The sequence below is a fragment of the Pimephales promelas genome, chromosome 5 (assembly GCF_988280905.1).
Source record: "Pimephales promelas chromosome 5, fPimPro1.hap1.1, whole genome shotgun sequence".
NCBI classification, from domain to species: domain Eukaryota; kingdom Metazoa; phylum Chordata; class Actinopteri; order Cypriniformes; family Leuciscidae; genus Pimephales; species Pimephales promelas.
Genome location: NC_142773.1, coordinates 23,852,651 through 23,874,061, shown reverse-complemented (window position 1 = coordinate 23,874,061; position 21,411 = coordinate 23,852,651). Strand labels below are relative to the sequence as shown.

Here is a 21,411-nt window from a genome sequence, read left to right as displayed (position 1 = left end):
TTCTACAGAAATCATTACAATATGGTGATTTGCTGGAAAAAAAAAACAATCTAATTGTGTTAGTGTAATGCATGTGCTCCTAGAGGAATATATATATATATATTTTTTTTTAGCTTAACCCTACCATGAATTACATTTCAAGTCTCTTTCATATTAGTTAAATAAAGGACAAGTTCGGTATTTTAAACTCAAAGCCCTGAAAGATCGTTCCTGATTAAATATAACGAGATTGAAATTTGGACACATGCTGCTGGCCCGAGCATTTTCGGCTTCTGTTCTGTGGTTGCACTTCCGCTTTCCAACAGGTTTTATCGTAGTTTTTGTCCAAATCCATTGACTTGACTTGGACAAAACTCCGATAAAACCTGTTGGAAAGCACAAATAAAAATTAAACTCGTAATCATATAACAACTATTCTAGTTTGAGTTGCTGATGTTTCTATTGTGCCATGTCCCAGGGTGCAATGCATTAATTTTCTCTAGTAAAATGTCTAACAAAATATTTTTTTTTCTTCTTGTGAATCTTTTAATTGGGCAATTTAGCTTTCTCCTGTGTTCTAACACTAACTGGAAGTAACAAAATTAGTGGGTAAACATGGCACAAACATTTCCAAATATTCGCAATGGATTTGATAACTTTAATCCTCATCTCTTTAAAAAAAAAAAAAACTTCCTAACATTTCAAAATGCATTAACTTTTTTTTGTTACAGAGCTCAAAAGGCACCACATAATATCAATATATTTGTCTCCTACTACAGTAATACTGATCACCCAATGGTTAAACCACACACTGGACAAAGAAGGCAGTTTGCACCACAAGCAAATTCAGTTGTTCTAAAATATAAAAACCCACATCCTACATTCAGGTTTGTGGAAAACATTTGTAAACATTATCAAGACACACGTTAATTTTATTTGTTATTGCTGGCAAATAACCTGACTTACCTTCAGCAGGTATCAAAAAAAGTTAACCCTGCCATATGCTGATTTTTTGTGTCATATTTATTGTCTCTTTCAATGTGTTAGTTTCAAATTTACTTGAATTGCTGAAACTACTCCAAAGTTGTGATTTAATGTCAAGTTACTGATGTCAACATAAGCTACAAGACAGCAAATTGAAACTACTTGTTCATTCAAACAATTGTTAATGATTATATTTCTCCACATCCAAATATAAAATTTTAGAGAGAATAAACTTGCTTTACTACTCAGCATGTATTCCAGGCAGTCAATAAAAAGAGCCTTGAGTGGTCATTTCTGAAATAAATACCAACATTTGATGAAATGAATTCAACAGACATCAGTTCCACTGTAGACTGCTATTCATATTTATATCACAGAGACAGTTGGAGTCAGTTATTGAAACGGGAATAAACGCATAATTTTTGCATCATTGCAGGCATAGGACCAACTCTACTTTGTACAATACAGCCATCATCTGTCTAACATTGTTTCAGTAACTAACCCTAAACCCCATATCCTACCCTGTCCCACCCCCCATCACACACACACACACACACGCGCGCACACACAAAAAAAGATATACATCCAACAAAAAAAACCCTCCACGTTCTTAACCAGACCGAGGCATCACGATGGCTCAGCTCAGTGCATGACTATGGATCCTCCAGCACACTGTTAAACAGTTCAGCCTGAGGGTGAGAAACAAACAGCTCCTTTCCCAGCCAATACAGGATGAAAGGGGCTTACTGTGGGTATGTGAGACAAATTGATATTTCATCTGGAATTAAGCACAGCGTGCTGAATGAGGTGTAACGAAAAAAAAAAACAAAAAAAAACCTGTATCTCCTCAATCTACACAAAACAGTCGAGTACAAATCCAAACCAAGAAAAAAAATCTGTTACTCCATATTTTAAGCAATAACATCAACAATAATTATAAAAATAATGAAGGCAGAATATAATAAAATAAAAGACTGTCATGATCTCGGTCTACTACATCTAACATGAGATTTGGTCAATCCTCTGAGCTTGAGGAAGAGTCTGAATTTTTCGGTGCCATGATGACATCATCCAAAATGGCCTCTCTGTCTGAACTATCATATCCACCTTGTGACAAACTGTCACCTCCGTCCATATCAAGAGCGCTCGGCTCCATCTTCACATCGTAGGCTGGAGTAAGGAAGTGGTGAGATGACGTGAGGTGACCACCGTCTTCCAGGTCCTCATCGTCCATCATGTAAGCGCCATCGGAAACTAACGTCTCGCCTTCGCCGCCTCCGAGGAGAGGGTCATCAGTCTGGATCGAAGGGGTGGAGAGGTAATGGTGATTCTTTTTGGGGATTGAAGCGTGGGGACTCAACAGTCTGTGGAATAAACTCTCAGGCAAGAACCCCTGAGATTGAGAAGGATCACATTAATTTCAATCAAATTGACAACTGACTATGATTGGTCTAACGCTATACAACCTGGGTAGATGAGTAGAACCAGGGTGGCTACAGGTATAAACAATTTAAATGTAAGACTTTTTAATACTTTTTAATGACCCGCGGCCACCCTGATAACCACCGAGCTAATAAAAGGAGACACTAACCGAATTGCGAACAGTCTCAGACCATTCAGGCGCTACAGCGTGGTCAGGATTCTCCTCCAGGTGCTCTCTCAGGTCCTGTAGTGCAGGTCCATAAATTCCACCAAACTGAAAATCAGGGGAGTAAAAATCATTAAGACCAACAGAAAAGCACCAAATACATAAAAAAAACAATAACTGTCCAAGACAAACCACATTGTAGATGGGGGTATTTGTAGATTTGTAGGTTTTTGTTTTTTTTGCATTTTCCATGAACGCATAAACTCGCTTATATTTACAAAGGCTGCATTTATTTGATCAAAAATACAGGGGAAAAAAAAAACTTTAATATAATTACTTAATTTCTATTTTAGGCTGTTAAAATGCAATTTATTCCTGTGAAGACAAAGCTGAATTTTCAGTCTAAGTGTCACATGATTCTACAGAAATCATTATAACATGCTGATTTGCTGAAAAAATAAATCTAATTGTGTTAGTGTAAATTATGGTAGAACTGCCAAAGGTCTTCCCTCACCTTCTTGCCCGTCCTTATGTCTATGACCTTCACTCTCTCACTGCCAGTAAGTGCTGCTCCTTTCTCTATCCTCTTCCTCCTCCTCTTCCTTTTGGTCCGGTTCACTAGTAACTGCAACAACGAGATGAACATAATCAGGCGTCAGTCCAAAAAGAAGAGCTCAACCCGAGTTATTCACTTACCTCTAGCATGTCTCCCTCCACTTCATAATCTGGGTTTTCTTTGAGCCAGTTGGGAAGGTCCCTCCTGCGGGGAGCATGGAGAACCCCTTCGGCATCTACCAGCTAAAGGTAAAAAAAAAAAAAAAAGAGCACATTATAGAGCTGGACATAAAGGTATTTCATGTCAGTTTAAATGTTACTTCTTCCCCAAAACTAGTTGGGTAAGTTTAATGAGGCTGCATTTCTGTACCTCGTGGTCCTTTCGCTTTTTACGTGCACTCCCTTCACCGTTTGGCATCAGAGCTTGCTTAGAGAATGTCAGCTTCAGCCCCTCCTCCTAAAGAAAACGAAACAAACATTAAAGCAGAAGAAAAAGACACCATTGAGGTTAATAACTGTTCCTAAATGTCTGAACACTACCTCACCTTCAGGAGTTTTACTGTGAACTCTGATTCCTGGCCGTCAAGAACTTCTGCAGATAGGGCACTGTTGCTTTTGCGTCCCACTCGGGGGTAACCCAGGTCATCGCTAAGGTCACGCTCGTCAGATGCAGCACTGAGCTGGATGTCAGAGACGTAGCGGCGACCTGACGGCCAGTGTCCCATTAGAACCAGCGAACAAAGGTTGTCTATTCGGTTTATCAGCACACGGTCTTTGGGCCAATCGACTCTTAGAGGGTCAGTGAGTGACTCGGCTGGGGCGCCTTCTTGAGATGGTGTGAGTGAGAGGAGGCTGTTTTCTTCATCACCGTCACACATCTTAAGAGCTCCTGCTGAGAGATCAGTAATTTTAGTTTTGTCATTTAAATCTCATATAAATATAAATCTCATTTAAAATCTACCCAAATTAACTCATTAACCATTACAGCTGGGCAAAGAAAAAAAAAACAACACTCAGTGAAGATTAGAATGATTGAGAAAAGAAATCCATGGAAGACAAAGTAATACATGTTTGAATGTTTTATTTTTGAAAATGTAGATTTTTTAAAAATATTTTTGGGTGAACTATTCCTTTCAGCTTAGTAACAAACAATGCATGAGCTGGCATGTTTGATTTATTTCTATGAATCTGTTTAAACTCAATGAATCTTGGAACGGAATTGATTAAAAAAATGATTTATTAATTCAAGTAATTTTTTACGTATTCAAATGTTTTATCTGTATCGTTCTAAAGATTTCATTATGATTTTTTAAAATGTTTTTGAAGGGAATCTCATGCTCACTAAAGCTGCATTTAATCAAAAATGTATTTAATCAAAAATACAGTAAAAACAATATATTGAGAAATAATACAATAATTTGAATAACAGTTTTTTTTCTGAAAATATGATTTATTCCTGTAATGGCAAATTTGAATGCTAAATATTTTTGTGAAAACTTATGGTTTCTTTGAGGAATAAAAAGATCCGAAGAACATTATTTATTTGAAATAAAAACCTTTTGTAGCAATCAAAATTTAATGCATCCTTGCTGAAGTATTATTTTTTGTAAATTCTGAAAGAAATGATATATTGTGGAAATACTGCCTTGACCAAACTGATTTTTACTGTATTTTTACTTTCATAAAATCTTGACTATAATTTTCGATAGGTAATGATTTCGCTGGATTGCCCAAAAAAGGTGCATCCTGAACATCATCAATGGGCTAAACACTAAGTAATAATATTTTCCTGCAGCAGGATACCATAAACCTGATTTAAATACAGCGTCCTCTCCTCACCTCGTTCTCTCTCTGCATCACTGTCGCCGCTATCATCCGAACTGCCCGAATGACGGGAGGAAGACGACGAGCCAGAGTCTGAATCGGAATCAGAGTCTGATGGCCCTTCACCTCTCTCTCCTCCTCCTTTTCTCTCACCCGGCCCATTGTTTTTGCTCTTCTTCCAGGCCCATCCAGCCTGAACTCCAACTTTCCCCTCAGAATGGGAGAGGAGCATAGCTGGGGAGTCTGATGGACAGAGGGTCTCCAACCCTAGCAGCCGAGACTCGTCATCTAGGCTCTCTTTGATACTGGTCGAATCCTGTGACTGACTTAACGATTGAATCTGTGAAGCAGCTTGGGCTTGCTGGTTCTGGAGGTAGTCGAGACGGGCCTGACTGAATGAGTACTGTGGGTCAGAGAAGATGGAGAGTTCAGTGCGGCTGACGCCATGTCTGGCAGCAGCTAAGAGCAGCTCGTGGTCGTGCTGTGGGAAGCTCCACCAGTTGGGCAGATCAGAGCTGGGTGGTGCCAGACTGAGGCGTTCCTCTAACGAGGGGTGAGGAAGAACACGTTCACGTAGCCGACACAGCAAGCTGACCCTGTAGAGTGTGCGAGAGGCTCGTTCTTCTGTGATGGGGGCCAGGGATTGGGACAGATCTTGAGATTCTAATAGAGGAAGAAGAGATAACAGTAGAAAATGTGTTATTAAAAAAAGCTGTCATTTTAAACTACAAAAAAAAAAAACTTTAATGGCCACATTAATGTTGTAGTCGATACACAATCAATAGCCAAAATTAAAACGCTATACTATTTTGTCTAAATAAATGAAAACAATTAATAATTTTCAAAACGATTTATGTATTAGGCTTTACATTTTTTAAGCTCATTTTAAAGTTTAAGTTTTAGCACTTTTGTTTTAGAACTTATGAGAGCTTATAGCTTCGTGTTTATTTCAGTTTTAGTTCTTTAACTTCTTTCAGTTAACATGCAACATTCCTAAATTTCCATTTAATCTTCAAGTTTTTAATCTGATATTTAGTTTTTCTTTTAGCTTTGTTTCAGTTACCAAAAGAGTTTTAGTTCACAATAACAACACTAATGTATAGCATTAAAAAATGGGATTAGCTAAAGATGCATGTTGTTGGTGTTTGATAAAGATCAATAGATAAATGGCAAAAATAATCTAAACGTAAAATTAAGAGACCCGAGTATTCACAATTAAACTGACAATATCAAATCACTATTGCTAATATTAAAATGCATAATACTGGCCAATCAACTTAAATGCCAAACAGGTTCTCATTCAATACCTTCTCCACGTGCAGGCCGAAGGTGACACACTTTCCGACACATGGACATGAAGCACTTGAAGTAACGCGTCAAGCTTTCATCTGTTTTTTTATCAAGCCGAGCAAACGAACGAAAATTATTCCAGTCCATATGATGCTCATCCCCTTCTAGAGCGTCTACCTCTTTCTTTATCCTTTCAACGCCAAAGGTCGAAACCACCCTGTAAAAATCACACTCCTCCCTACGAGTCCACCTGAAACAGAGAAGCTTATGAGAAGACTGAAGAGGAAGCTTCAGTAATGGGTTTCTTGAGGAACATACCTTTGTTGTCGTTCTTGTCGGGCTATCTCTTTGAGTTTAGAGGCTTGTTCACACCGTCTACGTCTACGGTCGCCCTTCTCTGCTGCTTCCATCTTAAGCTGCTCTCGTCTGTAACTGCGTTGGTAGGCAGTGATAAGACGCCGTAGTCTGGCTGTAAGCGATGAGCTCGTTGGCCAATAACACAAATCTGATGACCCTGAAGACGGCCCCTCAACCTGCACAGGAACAGAGCGATCCTCCACACAAATATCACCATCTGCATTCGCCGAATCAGCCTGAGGAGCACAGTACCCACATTTATTATTATTATAATAATATATAAATTCCTAATAACACCACCACAAAATAAACGTGCCAGAATTACACATACACAAGAACAAAAAACTTTTAGTGATTCAAAATGCACATACCTCCTCATACACTTCCTTAGTGTGCCTTGTCGCAGGCTTAAACTCTGGATCTTCAGAGTACTTGTCGTAGTCTCCTCTAAGACAATAAATAAATAAAACAATAAGCTTAAATATACCAGTCAACCATATAAGCTGTAATACTATAATGTATGTGTAGAGATTAGCTCTATTTGAAACTGACCCCTCCCCAAGCTCTGGGTCTACTGCTTGCTGCTCCGCATTAATGTCCTGCTCATTTGGACGGCCACATCGCTCAACAAAACACAAGCAGGGGTCAGCACGCATGGTGGTGTACATTTCATATCCTGAAATGGCAGAGTAAAGAGAAAAACATCAGGGATATGCTAACCTACATATTTTTGTCTTTGGCAGGTATCAGGATGACTTAAAACTAGATGAAATCTCCAACATACCTCACCAAGACCAGGCTAATTTATTACTTGTTAGAGGACTACAAACATCAGTTTTAAAATAGTAACATGGGGGCAAAACTATCAGGAAGATCTTATATTATAAGGAAGTTATATTAACTATATATTAGTTAATATTAACCTTCCCATACCATGCTTATAGACTCCGATAAGCAAACAACGGTCAGCTTCTGCATCCCACCAGCCAGATGGAACATCTTGCTGCTCCATTTCAGGCAACCAGATATCAATATCCCTGCAAGGAAACACACTTACTAATTTAAAGCGAAAAAAAAAAAAAATATGATCAATGCATCAAAGAAAACTTAATTTTTAAGCTCACTGGGCATTAAAAAACATCCAGGAAGAATGTAAGATTTGGTGACAACTAAATTGTTAGTTTATGTTCTTCAGTACATGACCATTTCATGAATTTTATTTTTTTTCACTTAGTAGATGCTTCTATCCAAAGCAATGATATTTTTTTTTAGTTCAGATGAATATTAAAGCATGTAGCAGAGCCTTTTAAACAAAGTGATTTTTTATTAAAAGCAGTGAAGACAGATGATGACTATACCTTGCATCAGCTCCCCTTAATACAGAATCAGCATGCTCTCCAATGACCTCCTGTTTCAGGTAATACAGCATACGTACTCTCAGCAACACTCTGAAAAAGAGGGAGAATGAAATTAAGAAACTTGAAGAAACTAATATTTAGTTCAGCGTCATCAAACAGCGTCACTGATGGGTGTAACATACTTGTTGCACTGATGTTTGAGGTGTTTTCGGTAACTGTCGTCAAGCAGTAGACTGTCAGGATTGTACTTGCGGATCCACTCAACTTTCTGCACATCAAAAGAGCTCTGAGCCTTCACTCGCTTCCCCTTTCTGCCACGAGGGACAGGGATGGACAGACCTAAAGGAAAGGGAAGAAGTCATTATGCACCTCTATAAAAGCACCTAGTATGAAAGTAATGCTCTGTTTTAAAACCTACATAAGCGGTTGCATTCTAAAGCTCCTTTTCATTATCTCCGAGAAACGAAAGAGCAGAAGTCATTCAATTACAAAGGAGAGTAGTACAATGTAGGAATAATCCAAACTAATTATTTTACAATTATTGAACTAACTGTTAAACTAACTATTACCAACTGTTTTTTTTTCCACAGACATAATAATGGTCAGTTATTTTGTGTGGATATTGTCACACATTCATTGTTCATTCATTTTACCCTGTTAAATGGAGGGTAATGGATGCTTCACGACCAATTTAAAAGTGAGAAATGCAACAATCAAAGGCAAATGTCAGAGGCAGTGGAAAGGCAGCTTAAGAGGAAATGTTGACTCACAAAAATCAAAATAGCTCTACCACTACCTGAGGGTCTTTGCTGGTAGTATCAAAGAGTCAATTTAAGAATATAATGAGAGAAAGTAATACCAGAGTGATTAAGCAGAGCCTGTGGCTCTCGTCCATTCTCTGGAGGGGTGATTAGCTCCCAGATGAAGCTTTTGATGTTCTCATCTCCACGATAATGTATCAGACAGAACACCAGGATGACACGACAAATGGTTTCCACATCACGTTCACTGAGACGCCGTTTACAGCGAGCATGAGACAGGATATCCCGCCAGCGACCCCATCTGAAGAGAGAAAGTTGATAAAAAGTATGAAATCATAATCACATGAAGTTTCAAACATGAACAGGTGTACTAAAATCCATTTCCTAAGAACAGCTACATATGATAACGAAGAACAAGTTCACAAACCCATAAACAAGTAGGTGTTTCTCCACTCGGAAGCAGTCTGTGCGCCCGTAACCTCCACCAGAATGCCGGTCAGAGCGTCGAGAGGCACGAGATTGACGAGAATTATGGGGTGGGTAGTCGTCATCGCTGTCCATGTCAGACAGATCACCACCCTCACCACGCAGGGTGGAATACTGACGCGTTTGCTTTCTTACTCTTGGTGTGTCAATCACAAGAGTGTTCTGAGTTAGCAAAAAAGAAAATCAAGAGAAATTATGAATGGGAATACTGGCAGAGAATAAAGGATACAGTCGCCACATTTTGAAAAAAAACTGCACTATACCTTCCTGTTGAAAGTGTCCATGTCAATGTCTGCTTTCTTGGCCCACTTCTGCCAGAACTCGGGATCATCCAGAGCAATATCTGTGCGGTTCTCGGACGCCACAAAGCTGGCCTTGGAGAAGGTGGACCCTTTGCCTTCACTTTCTATAGTGATGGTAGTTGCTCTTCTCTGAAGTATCTGATCGATGTCCTCCTCACAGAAACGACTGCCCTCGTCATTCTCATCCATTATGGCTGCATAAGCACCTTTACGAAGCAAATCTTCTATCTCCTTCTTGGAGAACTGCTGGATCTAAAGAATGTTTATAGCACACCATTGAGAAATAATCCACCACAAATGTACTTTTTCTGCCTCAACAATTTAAAGCAATAACTCGCCCAAACATACATTTTGAACAACAATTTTCTTTTTTGGGTAAACCATCCTCTAATGCAGCAACATAAAACACAGATTTCTTTCATTCTTACCCCGTTAACACTGTTGTCCTTGTTTCCACTCATGCTTTGCAGAACGGCTCGATCAAGCCCCAATTTAAGACTGGCTTTGTCCAACATCTCCCTCTCATAGGAGTTTCTGGTAATGAGACGATACACCTTTACCGCTTTAGACTGACCAATGCGGTGACAACGTGCCTGAGCCTGTATGAAAGTGAAGAAAAATTATGAAACTGAACACCTGGGAGAGAAAACAAGAACAGAAATCTTCTTTAATGCATTGAAGAAAAACATGGTGTGAGATCCTCACTTGCAGATCATTCTGTGGGTTCCAGTCAGAGTCGAAAATGACACAGGTGTCAGCAGCAGTCAAATTAATGCCCAAACCTCCAGCCCGGGTACAAAGTAGGAAGACAAACCGGTCTGAATCAGGTTTACTGAACCGATCGATGGCTGCCTGTCGCAGGTTTCCTCTGACCCGCCCGTCAATGCGCTCATACAGGTATCTGATCAGAAAGAACACATCTAATTTTAGACCAATCTTACAAACCAGATGGTAGAATGAAAACTGGCAACAGTTGCTCCTCAAATCACACATTTTACATTTCTAAAGCTGTACCTTTTGTGTATGAGGTAGTCCTCAAGGATGTCGAGGCACCGCACCATCTGGGAGAAGATGAGTACTTTGTGCCCGCCAGCTTTGAGGCGAGGAAGTAGCTTATCCAGCAAGACCAGTTTCCCTGCAGAGCGCACTAGAGCCTGGAGATGAAAGTCTGAAGCCATAGGATCATATACCGCCCTCAGCTCAGCCACTATCTTCTCCTCAGCACCTGCAGATGAGCAAAAAGATGAGCCATAAAAAAAGTCTGTATGTTCAACCAATAAGCATTAGGTTTTTTTTTTCATGTACTTCAAGACCAAAGTTGACACACAGGTGAACTGAAACCTGTTGTGCTCAACAACATGTAAACCAAGATAAACAAGAGGAACAAAAATGTAGGGATTTTACTGTGAGGTAGTTTTTTATTCAATGTGAAATCACATACTCTTTGTATTTAGGCTTATAATTTGCGGGCATCAGGGAGCCGCTATCAGGGTACTGAAATGGATTTTGAATGCACGATCGCTTTTTACTTTCGCATTCGCAATAACATGTACTCTACAGGGAGTATCGGAACGGACCGCACATTTTACATTATATTTGTCAATGACGAGTGAGGATCTGTTGCACACCAAATCCTCTGCTACCATCGTCTGTCAGTCATCTCACCTCGACATGCAATGAGTGAAATCTCTCATGCTGCGACTCTGCAGCTCATTCTGTATGGAGCAGAGCAGACCCTTTCAATTTATAATTGTGGCATCCATTGTTCAACTGAACTAAATGTTTTTATTTCTATAAAAAAAACAAAGTGAGTGGCTGTTCCACGGTGGGCAAGTAATGCAACGTAATCGATGAAACACCGTGTAATGCCGATGACACAGACTACTGCACCAAACCCTACTCCAAGAGGACAGCCATAAATTCCATACCTGTAATGAGGTACGGGTGGTTGCAGCACTTTCGAAGTTCCATCATTGTATTGAGGAGATTCGGTACATTGCTGTTGTGCGTGGCTCCCATGCTAAGGAAGTTGAAGTTACGCTCTAAAATAGCTCGGTAATACTTCTTCTGTACATCAGTCAACTCAACCTGGGGACCAGAGAAATGTATCCATTCAGAACTTACAAAAGCAGAGAGAATTAAACAACTTGAAACAGTCCAGTTGCTCAATCACACCTCAATAATGGTTTCTTGTTTTGGGGCAAGGTTCTTTTCTACATCTTCTTTCAGTCTACGCAGCATCATGGGCTTCAGAATTGACTGCAGTTTCTGGACCTGATTACCACAGACGGAGACAGAATGTTGAGAACTGCTGACACTTTCAAAAGAGGAAATGTTACCTCCCAAAATCACAGCGTTTCTCTACCTGCTCCTCAGTTTTAAGATCTCCAAACTCGCGCAAAAACTCTATCTCAGAGGGGAACTGGGCTGGTTCCAGAAAGTGTAACAGACTGAACAGCTCTTCTACTGTGTTTTGAAGTGGAGTGCCTGTCAGCAACACTTTATGCTCCTGAAAAGGGAATAAAGAGAGAGCTGCTAATTATTCACACGTCGCTTAACCCCTTTTTTCTAACTGACAAATATTTCCGTTTCTTTTAAGGAGGGCAAAATATTAAAGGTGATAAACTCTTACAAGGTCAAGCATCTTGAGGCTGTCGAGAAGTTTGCAGTTTCTGTTCTTCAAACGGTGAGCTTCATCAATAATTACACAGCGCCAAGAAATTTCTCTCAGCTCTGGGCAGTCTGATAAAATCATCTCAAAGGTTGTGATCAGAGCATCAAACCTATAGGCTCCTGGTATAAAGTGTCCCTAGAGAAGACAGAAGAGAGCATGAAGGAGAGAGGAAGTTAGAAAGGCCCTTTCAAAATATTTTACTGGTATAAACAACATTTCAACATCCAACAAATTTCAACTTTCTGCTCAGCAGTTTTACTGTAGTGTCATTTATTTATTACTATTAGCCTGGATGCCAGCCTGAGCGCTTGGATTGAACTGGTTTCCCTCAAAGATGACTGCAGCTGGAGAATTGAGATGTATAGATTCCACTATCACGTCTGTTCGACAGCACATTTATGTATTATTTTATATATTAATATATTTATAAATTAGAAATCAACAGCACATTTATTTTAAGTCGAACTGTCGAACAAGACGAACAGAGAACTGCAATCAAGGCATTTGTCGATCAGAAACGTGTTTGCCGTCCTTCCTGCAGGATTTGGCTAAAGATTAATTTATCAGCTGGCTCTGATGGTCGCTAAGAAGATGAAACACAAAAACCTGTGGTCGTTGTGTTTTCTCCTTTGGTTGCACTCATGGAGGACCAAGTAAAAAAACAACACTCATTTTACTACTAGTTCCTGTGTGCGTACAGTTGAGTTCTGTTGACAACTATGCATATCTCAACATACGCCACTTACTGCACTGCTCTGATTGGTTGTAGTTCTATCGAATTGAGTGCAGAGGTTTTTTTCCTGGTTCAGTTAGACGCGCCTCACAATGACAGCCCTATGGAGCAGCATCAGACTCACATTCTTCACATACGAGTATGACAAAGTCAGGCTATATTACTATAGTATTTATTCCTATTTTGATTTCAAATAGTTTTATATTATCCTGGTTGTGCTTTTTCATTTTTAATGTTTTTGTTAACATTTCTATTGTACAGTTGTATTTTTTTTTTTCGGTTTTAGCAATTTTAGTACTACTAGTAAAAATTAGCAACACTCCTGCTTGTAATGATGAAACTGATGAAAAAAGAAACAGAGAATGCATCTATAACAACCTTGTCATCTTTGCAGTACATTTCATACTGCTGGATCATCTGTCTACTGGCCAGACTGCCGTGGTAAACTATAGCATTCATGTCAGTCCAGGTAGAAAACTCTCTTTCCCAGTTTGTGATAGTGGAAAGAGGGGCAATGATAAGGAACGGCCCCTGGACCCCTGTAGCATACTCCTCTGATAGCAGGGCTATGGACTGAATAGTCTTCCCCAGACCCATCTCATCTGCCAGAATGCAGTTTTGCCTGTGTGTGAAATAATGAACACAGAAAAGAGGGTGAGAACAACATTTTCTTCCCAAAAAGTTATAAAATTAATAAAAAAAAGTTATAGTCTACTGTTTTGACAAACCATTCAATCTCAGCACTGAAATAACTATTTTTGACCAAATTGTTTGATTCATACAATTTGGGTGACAACAATAGATTGTACTATGGACAACATCAATGAAGATACTTAAACAAATGTCTATACTTAAACAAATCTACACCTATGCCTGCAGTCCTGCCAGAATCAGATGGTAATAAAGAAGAAATGAGCCTGCATTTATCATTCGAGTAAGGCCATAATTCAAACAAGGATGCCAGGGTGATTGTTCTGTTAAGGACGCCCACAATCCTCATCAGGAGGCTGTTGATGTGTCCAAATAGTATGCTGTCAAATTATTTACTTTGGTTTTGTATCTCAGAGCTACTGTCTGCTCACAGCTGTTTCATTTGATCAATGGCAGGTGGTATTTATAATTGAGTGGGAAGGAAAAATCTTTTTTCGTTTTTTCATCGTTTTTATGTTCCCCTGACTCGGGAATGAATCATCAATATTTTTTGTTCATTTTTCTGGAAGAGAAAGCTTGCAAATTTAAGAATTCGCATACGTGTGTTTATTTAGTCAACTAGGATTACCTTAGCCTAAAGATTTATCAGCGCTAAAGGGAACAAAACTAAAAATTGAAGGGACCTTTAAACATTCACCAGTGTGAAAGGGTCTTCAAAATGCAGGTTAAAACTTTTTTTTAAAGGTGTGGATGTCTTTAAAACACCCTTTTTAGTTGATAAGCTATATTTTATCACTTCTTAGTCAATCAGCAGGGTATTTACCTGTTGTACCAGTTAAAGAGCAGCCAGTTAACTCCCTCCAGCTGGTACTCTCTGAGCTGGTTTCCATTCTTATACTCTCTGCCCTCTTCAAGCTTCTTCCAGGCACTTGCAGCAGGTCGAGGCTGATGGAAGAGGAAGTCTTGTTAATAATTCACCACTGTCTCATCTGTTTCTTAATGAAAACTAAAGAATACAGACAGGGTTGAAAACGCTCTGGTAACCAGGCACAGAGAGAGAGAGGAAGAGGTAGATAAGACAGTATCTCACAGTTCTCTTGAGTCTGGGCTGACGACTTTCAATCTTCCTGAATTCTTCCACTTTGCCTTCATCAACATCCTCCTTTAGCTCCCATGTAGCATCTTCATAGGGCAGAGAGCACCACTTCACCAGGTAGTACACAACCGGCTGGGAGAAGAAAACAGTGTTTTTAGCAGTCAGTTTGAATTAAATGTGATAAGATAAGAGTTAAAGAAACAACAAACAAAACATATTTTTTAAATCACACTGTCTTTGCTGGCTATGCACAGTAGGCCGGTGTAGTCTGACTCAAGAATAAATTACTTTAATGAATGAATCAAACAGACCCACACACTCATGCATTATCAGTTTGAATAAGCAAGTCTCTCATCTGACATTTGAAAATTGGGTCTGTGGTCGATAAATCCTTACCTCTCCATTGTCTTTATCAACACTATGTGACTCATCCAAAATTCGATCGACCTCCACATAGTCTGGATTGAAAGGTTCCTCCTCCTAAAACACAGGAAAGAGTTCCAGATATACTTATCCTCAAAATTAGGGAGATTTTCTAAAACCATATGACTTGTACTACTAACCAAACATAGGAATATTTGCTCAATTTCAACTTTATCGGGCCTCACCTCTTGGAATAAGTTCCGCATTTGTGCATGTTTTGTCTTGAATCGTTTCATCTTTTGATGGATCCTCTTGTCTCTCTCCAGCTGCTCAAGACTGGCCCATTCACAGTGCATGTATGAGCTAGAAAAACATTACAATATTTTCAAGGGATAACAAATGACATTGCCACAAATAAAGGTTGAGAAAACAGTTGGTGACTTACTAGTTTTTATATTTGACAAAAAATTCCTCCACATTAGTATACTGCCCTGGAGACACCTGGATCAGGACAAGAAAATACCATGAAGGTTTAGTCAGAATATACTAGAACAAGATTTCTGTGAATGACAGTGAGAAACAGACACTTACCTCCTTTTTGACCAGTCGCATAGACAATATTTTATCCACAATAGCAGCATCCTCCTCACTTGGATTCTCCTGAAACACAAATCAGAAACATGCCCACACACATGAAGATAAAGAGAATACTCCTACCAAAGTAACAAACATAAAAGCATTCTTTTATTATGACTGGTGGAAATGTGCCAAACTGTAAACATCTGAAAAATTCTGACAAAACCAGTTACGAAAAGGAAATGAATAGTGTGCTGACGCACCACAAAAAACTGCATGCTTGGAAGACCGTCCCCATCCAGCTCCTGCTGTAGTTCCACTCCCAAAGACTGGACATGCCCTGGAGCGGACACAGGAGTTGTGGTCACATCAACGTCTGCGTCCATGTCATCTTCATCGTCTGTGATTTTAATGTCCAAATCCTCTGTGTACTTCTTCCGCTTCACCTGGCGGTTAGAACGCCGCTTCTGTTGGGAGAATCACAGTAGAGTCAACGAATCCGGTTTATGGCATTGATCGGATGCTCTATATTCAAAATTCGATGTCACATAATGCACTTCTAACACCTGCCCACACGTGCAGCACTTCAGTGGTTTAAAATAGCTCCTATATGACAGTGATAGGTAAATATGCAAGTAATACCTGTGACATTTCTTCCTCAAGTGTGCGGGGCGAAACAGGTGGGCTTAGATCTACATCTGAGTGGTCAGAGGATGGATTTCTTTTCCTTTTCTTACCACCCACTAGCGTAATGGTGCTATATAGAGGGAATAAAGTGTAAGAACAAAACAGAAAGATGCAAATACATCAATGATTCAAACTCTTCTAGGGAGGATAAAAAAAAAAATCTCAACTTACTTGAGCTTAGTCTTGGATTTACTTTTACTGCCTCCACCTCCAGAAACCACTCCCGGAGTCTTCGCCTTGGATTTCTTGTCTCCTCCGACCACCACTTTCCCTCCTCCCACACTTGGGCTTTTCTTCTTGCTCCCTCCACTGCCACCACCACCTCCTTTCTTTTTTGCTCCAGCAGCCCCTGCAACACACTCTATGTCTGCTGAGGTCTGTCCAGCAGGCAGTTCGTCCTGGTTGAGCACACGGGGGATGTTCCTTTCACCCCTGGCTTTGGCTCGTGCGATGGCCTCAGCAACAATGCGATTTGCTTTCTCCTGCTTGCACAGGGTTTCTACTTTCCGCACGGGCTCCTGTGCCTTCACCAAACGCACACCGGAAGACGCAGCTGTAGTGGTGGTGCAGGACGCAGAGCCACCAGCTGAGGTATTGATAACTTTAACCACAGAAACAGCTCCACCAGCACTGGAAACAGTGTTCGACTGCAGAGAAAATGTGATCTTTTATTTCAAGCACTGTATTTTGCTAGCATCTCAACAAAATGGTTGGAAAAAGAGTATCAGTTCTTATTCAGAATGGGTTCCATAAAAAAAGAAAATAAATTCCTCTAATAGGACTATGACTGAGTTACATAAAGCTACAACTAAGTACAGGACTTAAATCTGTCTAGTTACTGGCTGATTGTTCATATGACAACAAAATACATACATAATACATTTTGTCAGTAGTACTGCAAAGAAAGTATTTTAGTATTTTTTTAACGTATATTTTAATTATTTACATAATGCCAGTTATTACATTTATGCAGCAACAATGCAATCAAACAAGCTATTTATGCTTTAATTATTAAAAAATCATTCTTAAAACTTTTCTTTTAAAAGTCTGTGTAAATGTCCCTTTCGCAAGAAATTAATTCAACTTCCTCATTTGGCAATTGCATTTTCTTTAACCAAACCTTTTTACTTCAGGGTACTAAAAACAATGTTGACCCATTAAGGAATCAAAATCATGAGAAAAAAAACTGCATACATATAAAACATTTTTGAATAACTTTAAAATGAGACTTCATATTTTTAGAAAAAATAATAGCATGAAAGTACATCACAGTGGCATAAAACAGACGTGAGAAAATGTCCTACCTGTGGCTGCAGCAGTAGTTTAAGAGGTACTGCTAGTCTTTGTCCTCCTTGGCCTTGAGAAATCTGCACCACTTGAGGGCTGCCACCAATATTAGCTGCCCCAGAAACCAATTGAAACTGTTGCAAACACAGAAAAGAACTTCCCATCACCACCAAGTTACAAGGAAAAGCACATCTTCCAACACACACAACTTGTCCTTTAACTCACCTTGGCTCCCTGTTGGTTGGGCTGCTGTTGAACTTGCAGCTGAATGGTGAGCACTTTCGGCTGTGCACCCGTTTGACCCGCCTTAGCTTGGGCGAGAGCTGCCAGCTGGCCTCCCTGCAGGACCAACTTCCCTGGCAGAGAGCCCAACACCAGCCTGTGCTGCTGGCCCTGCTGGCCCACACCTGCAGCTGAGGTTCCCCCTAGGGACACCATACCAGTCTGGCCAGCTCCACCTTGCGAAGGCTGCTGTAGCACCAGAGTGATCCTCTTTGCTTCACCCTGAAAAGTTAAATAGCTATTAGGATTCTGAAAGCAAAAAAAAAAACAAGAGGAAACGCTATAAAGAGTGCAAAGACCAGTGTTACTACAGTATCATTTATATACTATTTATTTACTAATAACTCTGGCAGGGACTGACCTGCTGTGGCACCGCTGAAAGGGTGACACCTTGAGGTCGGACGGCCGCTGCTGTCGTTCCAGGGGATGTAGCGGTTGACGCTTGGGCCTGTGTTTGTACTGGGGTTTGTAATGCCATCTGCGTCTGAGGTTGCACCTGTGCCTGAATCTGTGCTGACTGTGATGGTGACTGCACCTGCGATTGGGTCTGAGGCATTGAGGTCAGTAACACCTGCTTCATCGGGCCATTTGAAGTCTGAACAAGTCTTTGCACTCCAGTGCCCACTTTGACCTGCCCCTGCCCAGGAGATGTGGCATTTAATACTGTCCCCCCAGAAACAACCGTCATCCCTGGCCTAAGAGGGGTCCCTGTCAGAACTCTAGAGAGAGTGAATTTACCTGGAGAGCCTGTGGCTCCTGTGACACCCTGCAGCACTTGAGTCTGACCCTGAGGGCCTTTCAGAATTACAATTTTTGGAGCAGACTGCCCTGCCGCCTGTTGCGTAACCGCAGCAATTTGCTGAGTGTGCAGCTGCTGGGTGGCGACTTGAGCCCCTGACACAGGTACTCCAAGGGGGGAGCTCAGCAGGACCGTTGCCGCCCCACTGCTGTTACTGGCCACCGAGAGAGAGGGCTGAACTGAAATCTGAGCTGGGTTAAGAGAGACTTCATGCGACATCTGGGTGGGCTGCTGTGTTGGAAGGGTCTGCAGTGGGACGGAAACAGGAGTTGCGACAGGTGTAGGAACTGTGACAACATCACTGAGCACAGGGACACCAAGATCCGGTGTGGGGTCCATAGGTGGGTCCACTTGGCCCAGTGCCAACTTTAGCGCCTCCTCAACTGGGTCTGAGGAGCCCTGGGAGAACGCATCCTCAGGCAGGGAATCCAAATTGAACAGTGGTGTGTCATCAAAGAGATCCATTATAGGGTCTGCCATATTGTTAAATAGTTTGTGAAAAAAAGCAAAGAATGTGTGATATCCAGTGTTGGTACAAAAACATCCAACAAGTCCGAAGAGATTCTGTAGGTATGCTGTTGAAGAAAGGAAGAGAGATTAAATTTATGCAGCAAACATTGAATGTGATAATTGGCCTTAATAATCAAAAGAATATAATACATTTTGAATATAAAAAATATCATATATTATTATTTTCCCACATTTATACATCATAACACTTCTAGCTTGTCAGTAATGCAATATACTGAATTCTGCAGTATGACAGGTAAACTTACCTGAAATGAATGATAAGGGAGCGAGGAACAGGAAAAGAGAGAGTCCACCGGTTTACCCTCCTTCACTCTCTCTCTTCCTCCCCTCTATCCTCTCCTACTCTCTGAGATTACTTTTAGCTTCTTTGGTAGGAGTAAACATCATCATCAACATGCCATCAATAAATGTGTGTATTGATGCTCTGGAGAAAACACAGGAGAGGAAAACAAATTAATTAAACCATTTACACTAAATAGTTGCAGCATCTTATGGAATATCAGTGCCATCACTTCACATGCTATCATGTCGGTCTGACTGATCTCTAATTACCATACTGTTGTTTTTAAAAGTCAAAGAGTGCAAATGAGTATTGTCTCTAATGTCATGTTCTTTAAAGTCAAACGCAGATCGCATAATTGATGTTTAGATAAAATATATCAATACGGTCTTCCTTGACTTGCCATCAATGTGGAACAACAGTCCTAAACCAGACACTCGACAAACCTCATCAATGTTCACAATGGCGATTCCTATTGCTATAAATGCTAAATATGTGCTCGATCATTTTGTTTTTGTCTGACGGCCGATTTAAGCTGTATCAGTGACCCTCCATCATTCATAATACACCTCACAGTCTCTCGTTCGGACTCTCAATCTCTCTCATCAACAAACCGGACCAAACCAAAGGCAACGTGCTACAAAAACCATAGCCCGACTACGAACAGACATGGACAAGGCCGCAAAGCTGTTTCGACTTGGCTAGGGCGTATTTTTAACTAAAATATGCCCTAATAACGCTGCCACCCACTGCCCCAACTTTCCCCGCAATAATTTCGGGGTGCTAAATTTACCTTTGCATCGACACACATGGCTTTCTCCGTCTCACAACACTGTACGATTACAGGAAACGGCCAGCGTAGAGCAGGAACTAACTTCTTGCCAGCGCTAGGTTGAACGTGCAGCCCCCATCTCATCTGCTATTTGCTGATTGGCCCATCATCAGAAGAGCTGTCAGAAGGTAAACATTCAATTGGTGGAACAAAATGTCTGTCATGCCAGTGTGCGGAATTACAGGGCGGGAGACATTAATGGGTATCGGTCGTATTGGGTAGTTTGGTTGAGGCTACACTAAATGCGGCCTACTTGTTATTACCGGGTTTGAGATGCTCGCTTGTTAGAATTTAAAATTTAAAATTTTAAAATTCTTAATGACTATTATTTAGGGGGAAAACAATGTCGTATAATTTTAAGAAATCGTATTTTTCCACATGTATCCAAATGTCCCAAGCTTGTGATGCTGAATGAATCATGAATACTCGCATGTTATTGTTTAGCATATCAATAATTTGTCTCAGATGGATACAAAAATATGTAAAAAATTTAGTTGATGGGTTTAGGGCTGTTTTATCAGAGATATCAATCGATTTTAACATGAAAACACATTACAAATAAAGATAGCCTATTAAAATGCCACCACAAGACACTCAGATGATGTTAAAACATTTTCAATATTATTTGTATTATTCATTATTTTGATTAAAACAAAAATAATGCATTTATTAATATACACTGCACTAAATTACACGTGTTTGGACAAATTAATAAATAACTTTCATCTATATAAATTATTTCAACTGATTAAATCTCAAACAGCAGGCTTTATGGGTGATGTAAAAACACTTTCAATGATATTTAAATAATTAATTCTAGTGAATAGAACTAAAATTTATATGAAAAATAAATATTTATAACATGTGCTAGGACAAATTAATCAATAACTTTCATCTACATTATTTCACCTGGTTAAATCTCAAACAGCAGGCTTTATGGATGATGTACAAACACTTTCAATGATATTTAAATAATTAATTCTAGTGAATAGAACTAAAATTTATATGAAAATAAATATTTATAACATATGCTAGGACAAATTAATCAATAACTTTCATCTATTTCACCTGAAACAGCAGGCTTTATGGATGACATAAAATACTTTCAATGAAATTCAAATTATTAATTAGTGAAT

At 39.9% G+C, this 21,411-nt stretch overlaps 1 protein-coding gene across 4 annotated transcripts; it reads right to left on the bottom strand.

The window, feature by feature from the left end:
- Positions 1-984: 984 nt before the first annotated feature.
- Positions 985-20,351, bottom strand: chd8 (chromodomain helicase DNA binding protein 8). Of its 4 annotated transcripts, none has more exons than XM_039654636.2 (39): positions 20,237-20,351; positions 19,409-19,587; positions 18,195-19,207; positions 17,777-18,082; positions 17,569-17,685; positions 16,436-16,911; positions 16,220-16,334; positions 15,841-16,044; positions 15,593-15,661; positions 15,447-15,502; positions 15,247-15,364; positions 15,035-15,118; positions 14,633-14,770; positions 14,366-14,487; positions 13,270-13,513; positions 12,117-12,293; positions 11,850-11,993; positions 11,660-11,758; positions 11,413-11,572; positions 10,499-10,709; positions 10,190-10,385; positions 9,913-10,083; positions 9,446-9,736; positions 9,124-9,344; positions 8,795-8,997; positions 8,118-8,274; positions 7,936-8,025; positions 7,511-7,614; positions 7,130-7,253; positions 6,949-7,024; positions 6,539-6,813; positions 6,238-6,470; positions 4,946-5,593; positions 3,652-3,998; positions 3,477-3,563; positions 3,248-3,349; positions 3,066-3,176; positions 2,555-2,659; positions 985-2,356 (listed from the first exon to the last, which is right to left on the bottom strand). In XM_039654636.2, the coding sequence occupies exons 3-39, from the start codon at positions 19,110-19,112 to the stop codon at positions 1,979-1,981; spliced, it is 7,677 nt and encodes a 2,558-aa protein (XP_039510570.2). In that variant the 5' UTR covers positions 19,113-19,207; positions 19,409-19,587; positions 20,237-20,351; the 3' UTR covers positions 985-1,978. The 4 variants fall into 4 exon arrangements, with proteins under 4 accessions (XP_039510570.2, XP_039510571.2, XP_039510572.2 ...); XM_039654637.2 differs by having other exon boundaries at positions 3,652-3,995; XM_039654638.2 differs by having other exon boundaries at positions 17,777-18,055.
- Positions 20,352-21,411: the final 1,060 nt, after the last annotated feature.